This window comes from Gekko japonicus, unplaced genomic scaffold, assembly GCF_001447785.1.
Source record: "Gekko japonicus isolate JY-2015 unplaced genomic scaffold, Gekko_japonicus_V1.1 scaffold17, whole genome shotgun sequence".
NCBI lineage: Eukaryota > Metazoa > Chordata > Lepidosauria > Squamata > Gekkonidae > Gekko > Gekko japonicus.
This window is the reverse complement of record NW_015163604.1, coordinates 767,846-773,757: the sequence shown is the minus strand read 5'-3', so window position 1 is coordinate 773,757 and position 5,912 is coordinate 767,846. Positions and strand designations below refer to the sequence as shown.

At 52.6% G+C, this 5,912-nt stretch overlaps 1 protein-coding gene across 1 annotated transcript in view; it reads right to left on the bottom strand.

Moving 5' to 3' along the window:
* Window positions 1-5,912, bottom strand: part of LOC107107020 (schwannomin-interacting protein 1-like) — a 207,625-nt gene that overhangs the window by 138,085 nt on the left and 63,628 nt on the right. Inside the window, exons 2-3 of the mRNA XM_015407231.1 lie at window positions 918-1,160; window positions 574-876 (exon numbers count right to left, since the gene is read on the bottom strand). Of these exons, the coding sequence (XP_015262717.1) occupies window positions 574-876; window positions 918-1,160 (546 nt within the window). The remainder of the gene's footprint in view (window positions 1-573; window positions 877-917; window positions 1,161-5,912) is intronic.

Genomic DNA, 5,912 nt, shown 5'->3' with positions numbered 1-5,912 from the left:
CTGCTGACTTTCTCCTCTCCTCCCCCTCCTCTTGGTGCCACCCACTCTGTCTGGCTTCTCTGAAGCACCCAGGTGCTCCCCGGATAAGAATCAGGAAGCAGCTCCAGGCTTCCTTCCCCTTCTAAGCATTCACCCCCCCCCCAAAGGAGCCCATCCCCATTCCCCCTGGGCCTGGCCCCCTAACCCTCAAGGCCCGGTCAAGTCCCTTTCCTGAACAAAGAAACAGACTACTACAGTTCTCTCAGAAAAGCTCTCCTCTCTTGCACACATGGAGACAATGCCCTCCTCTGCCACCATCAACAGCGACATCTTTTGGGGAGGGTAAAAAGAGATGCCAAGCCATCCCAGTCAAATGCTAACAGCGGCTGCCCATCTGCAAATTACCTTCTATGGGAAGGAAAAAATATCTACTCCTCCGGGGAGGGAAGTGACTCACTGTCTCTCTGCCCTGCCTAATAATTCCACTGAAAAGGGAGACTTCCCTTCGCACGACTGTCCTGTCCTTCCCCACCCCGCACATACAGAACGCCCCCCCCCCCCCGGAGGATGGAGGGAATCAGAGAGCCAACTTACTGAGGTGTAGTTGCTTTTCTGGCTCTGGTTCCGGATCTCCTGTTCTTGGCACTGCAGGCCGGCCAGGTGTTTCTCCAGCGCCTCCCAGTCCATGGTGGGCACGGGCACCTGAGCCTCCGGCTCTTTCGACACCGTCCCTCCCGTGGAGTGCTCCCACGGGTGAAAGGCAACCAGCGGTCCCCCATTGCCGAGCTTGCCCAGGCCGTTGCCCAGCGGGGCTTTCTGGAGGTGGGGGGCTTTGCTGGAGTCCCTGCCCCCTCTGCGTCCAGTCCTGCGGCCGGAGGGCACCACGTTGGCATTGTGCCGGAGATCCAGGGGGTGGTGGGGAGGATGATGATGATGATCAGTTTGGCATAGCAGCGGGCATAGTCCCCTTCTGCCTCCCACACATCAATCACCTTCCTCTTGTACACCTGGAAATCCTCCCCCTCCTCCTCCTCCTCTTCTTCCGAGTCCTCCAAGGCAGCCAAGTCCAGGCTGGTCGGCGACGGGGAGGATTTGCATTCCGAGCAAGGGGTCACTTTGCTGGAACTGGACTCCGAGCTCGAGCGGCTGCTGCAGGCGTCGCTGCCTAAATCCATGCCATCCTAGGGGGAGGGGGGGGGGAGAGAGAGAAAGAAAAAAGAGAGAAAGATTCAGAGCATGAGGAGACACCAACCCCGGGACTAGTATTTCTCCTCCTCCTCCTCCTCCTCCTCCTCCTCTTGCTGGAATAACATCGCCGCCAGGCACAGAAAGAACCAGACACCGACTTCCCTCTCCAGATGCTGCCAGACTCTTAAAGGAGAAAGGGGGGGGGGAGATGGCGGGGAGCTCTCTTTTCAAGGGCTATCCGCCACTTCCACAAAGTTTCCCGCAAAGCCTCCCCTCGCTCCCCTCCCCCGGCGAGGCACTTTGCAAGGAGGGGAGGCGCAGGCGGCTCCCACCTCGGGGCGGATCAGGCGCGGCTTCCTGAAGCCTGCCTGGCGTGTGACAGCAGCAGGCGCGGGTGTCTTCGAGCCAACAGTTTTTTCCACGGCAGCAGCGGCAAGTCCTGCCCTGCAATGGCTCCGGAAACTTCCCGGCTCCCTCGCCCAATTGCAAAGACAGGAGAATACGCCGGCAACGCGGGAGGAGGGAGAAGGGGAGGAATGGGAAAGCCAGTTGGAGTCGGCCAGGACAGCGCCGGCCTCACACCGCCCCCTGCGGTACGGACGGGGAGATCCCGGCAGAAAAGAGGGTGGGCGGTTGGAGGAAGGCCGCGGCTCGCGCAGAGTATTGCAAGCGGGCGGGAGAGGGTCGCCCTGCCGCGAGCGCCCCTTGCCTCTCCCCCTCGAAGCATGCAGGGCTGTGCAATGCAAAGGCCCGCCTTAGTCGCGGACCTTCTTTTTCAATGGGATCAGAGGAGGAGGGAAAAGGTGCCTTGGACCACGTGCGCCCGGTGTTTCCGCTCTCTCTACTAAATAGCCGCCATAAGCTCTTGTTTATTACTTTTTAATGTCTTCGGGCGTCGGACGAAGTGGCCTCTTGGCTCGCGAAAGCTTGTAGTACAGTAAATGGCTTAGGCTTTTAAGGGGCCGCAGAATTGTTCTGTTGTTCGTATAATGTGCATCTACACCGCAGGAGTTTAGGCTGTGTGGCCTGACTTTACCGAAGACGGAGCCCTGACTTTTTAGAAACAGGCTCCAGGCCAGGTTATTTCTTTTTGGTCTCCTGGCTGGTATGTTTGCGCCAACCTTGCAAAACATTAGCGGCCTACTCAGCAGTCACCTCTGTGCTGTTCCGCAGAAGATACTGCCGTTGTTGTTGTTACTGTTCCCTCATTTCTCTTGATCCCGTGTTGTGCAGGGACCAACTGTCTGTTCTATGGGAGGATCTTTATTGTGGAGCAAGAGTGTAGCTTCCCCTTGGCAATCACCAACTTTTGACTGACTTGCTTGCTACAGTGGTGATTTAACTGTGTGAACGCAATGCAGGAATAGAGGGTCACTGTGTATTTATTTATTTAATTCGTTTGTATCTCGCCTTTCTCCCCCATGGGGACCCCAAGTGGCTTATATCGTTCACCTCTGTTCCATTTTATTTATTAAGTTCGATTTTTAAACCACCATCCCCCATGGGACAGGACTCAGGGTGATGTACGTCAAGAAAACTTGACATAATTATAGTTAAAAGGTAAAGGTTCCCTTGCTCGAAAGCCAGTCGAATCCGACTCTAGGGTTGCGGTGCTCATCTGCGTTTCAAAGCCGAAGAGCCAGTGCTGTCCGAAGACGTTTCCATGGTCATGTGGCTGGCATGACTAAACGCTGTTACCTTCCCACCGAAGTGGTACCTATTTATCTACTTGCAATTTCTTGCTTTCGAACTGCTAGGTGGGCAGGAGCTGGAACTAGAGACGGGAGCTCACTCCGTCATGCAGCAACTTGGGTCTTGAACGGGTGAACTACTGACCTTCCACAGCCTGCAGTTCAGCATCTTAACCACTTGAGCCACCGCAGTTCCTAGTTAAAAGTTACAAATCAGAAAAATACAGCAATAAATCACCAATAAGATGGCGATGACACTGCCAGAGTATGCCACTGTCTCATGGGGAGGGTGGAGGTAGGAGAAGCAGGAGTGTCAGCCAGATGGAAGCCCATCGCTGTCCTCGACCAAATGCCTGGCGGAACATCTCTGCCTTACAGGCCCGGCGGAACTGCATTAAGTCCCCCGGAGCATGGATATTGCTCGGCAGAGAGTTCCACTAGGTTGGGGGCCAGGGATGAAAACAGCCAAATGTCTCTCAGGCCAGGGAGCACCAGCAGATTCTTACCCGCCGCGCATAACGCCCTTCGGGGGCTTATACCAAGAGAGGTGGTCCCAAAGATATGTGGGTCCCTGCCTGTACAGGACCTTAAAGGTTAATACCATAAGCCTGAACCTGATCTGCTACTCCAACAGAAGCCAGTGCAGCTCACTGAGAGCACAGGTTGAATATGTGCCATACGTGGAGTCCCCCGTAAGGACTCGCGCTGCTGCATTCTGGATCAGTTGGAGTTTCCAGGTCAGAGTCAAGGGTAGCTCTACATAAGGTGAGTTACAGTAGTCCAATCTGGAGGTGACCATTGCGTGGAATACAGTGGCTAGGTTGGGGGCAAGACAGGTGGAGGGCCAGTTGCCTGACCTGGCATAGCTGGAGAAATGCCAGTCTGGCAACATTTTCAATCTTGGCCTCCATTGACAAGGACATATCCAGAATCATACCCAGGCTCTTGACAACTGATGTTGGTGTCAAGGACACACCGTCAAGAGCCGGGAGATGGCATCCCAGCCCTGAGTCCCCCTTCCCCAGCCACGGAAACTCCGTCTAGGTTGGATTCAGTCTCAGATGGCTCTGCTTCAACCATCCCATCATGGCCTCCAAATCCTCGGCCAGGTTTGCTGGGGTGGTATTTGGCCGGCTGCCCATCAACAGATATAGCTGGGTGTCATCAACGTACTGGTGACAGCCGAGCCTGACATTCTTCACCAGTTGGGCAAGGGAGCGCGTATAGATGTTAAGTAACATTGGAGAGAGAATTGCCCCCTGAGAGACCGCACATACTAGTGGGTGCCTAGTTGACAACCTCTCTCCCAGTGCCACCCTCTGTCCCGAACCTGGAGAAATGAGGTAAGCCACTTCAAGGCTATCCCACGCACTCCTGCATCGGTGAGGCAGTGGGTCAAAAGACTGTGATCGACTGTGTCAAATGCTGCTGTAAGATCAAGCAACAACAGCAGCGCCAACCTGCCTCGATCCAACTGTACATGGGGATCATCTGTGAGTGTGATGAAAGCTGTCTCCGTCCCATGGTCAGGGCAGAAGCTAGACTGGAATGGGTCCAGTGCTGACGTATCATCCAGGAATTTCTGGAGCTGTTCTGCCGCCGCTCTCTTAGTTACCTGGCCCAGAAATGAAGGATTCGAGACTGGGTGGTAATTGGAGGGATCCATAGGATCCAAAGCTGTTTTCTTCAAGAATGGCACAATCATTTTATCCTCAAAACAACCCTGTGAGGTAGATTAGACTGAGACAGTGTGACTGGCCCAATGGCACCCAGCCAGCTCCCATGGTAGAGTAGGGATTCAAACCCTGGTCTCCCAAATACTAGTCCACCACTCTTTACTGCTATGCCACACTGGCTCAGAGAAAGCCTTAAAAAAAACCCTCACTTACTTGGAAGTAAGCCTCAGTGGACGTACAATGCATTCCTAAACAGAGTCATATCCTTAACTTCACAAGATTTAGAAGGGTGTAACTCTGTTTAGGACTGTGCTGGTAGAATACTGTAGCATACAATGGATTGGGGGTGGCCTATGTCCTTGTATGCAAAACTGGAATAACCCTACTGTCCTTACAAGTGTGGTTGTGAGGATTACTGCAATAATGCACGTGCAGGCGCTTTAAAGACTGTAAAAACTCATATAAATGCTATGATTATTCATACACACACGTTCCCCATTTGGCTGGAAGACCTGCTGTGACCTAATGTTAACCCTATGAAAAAGTCAGAAAATCTGGCTTTCATTTAAGTAATACATTCCATTTGACTGCAATGAAGTCATATGCTTTAAATTCAGCTTAGTCATTAAGACTGCCTTCTTGACTACTTTCATCATTGGCAGTTAGGTTTCCCTGTGCATAAATTGCATTTTGATATCCAGAATGAACTTCCTTGGGTTAAGCGTTGTGCTAATCCTTAGGCTGGGGTACACAGACAGCTCCGTCTAGCTGGCAGTGGATCTTTGGATGGATCTGAGATCACAAGAGCTCTGTTGGGTCAGACTAAGGCTGTGATCACACGGGCAGTTTGGCCTGACACAGCCACTCCTCCCCTCTGGATCAAATGGGCGCAGTCAGACAGCCACATCTGTCAGGCGTTCCCCAGCCATACTTACCCTGTCCTAGGACGACTTGGAGCCGGGTTAAAATGGCACCACATCACAAGTGGTGTTTTTGATTCCCCGCACAGTCATGGCACATGGCCGGATGTCTGAACGCGGGGGAGCGTGCGCGAAATGGATTTGGCAGTCTGAACCTGCAGTTCTGTTCTGCTGCTAGGGAAGCTTTTTTTAAAAAAATGCCTATGTGTGCTAATGAGCGCATGTGCGTGCATGAATTTTGGAATTTTTTTTGCAGTGTACTCCATGGCTGAGGTTGCCAAAGTTAAAACAGATAAAAGCAAAGTAAAACAACACAATACAAAATACTAAAATGTCGGTGCTCTAGATGTCACAGAATCCTTATTTGCAAGATGGGGTTCTGGAAAAAGTTATTAATTCCAGACCAACAACATACCTCCTAGCAGCACAACCATCCCATCTTCATCCAGGGACGTCTC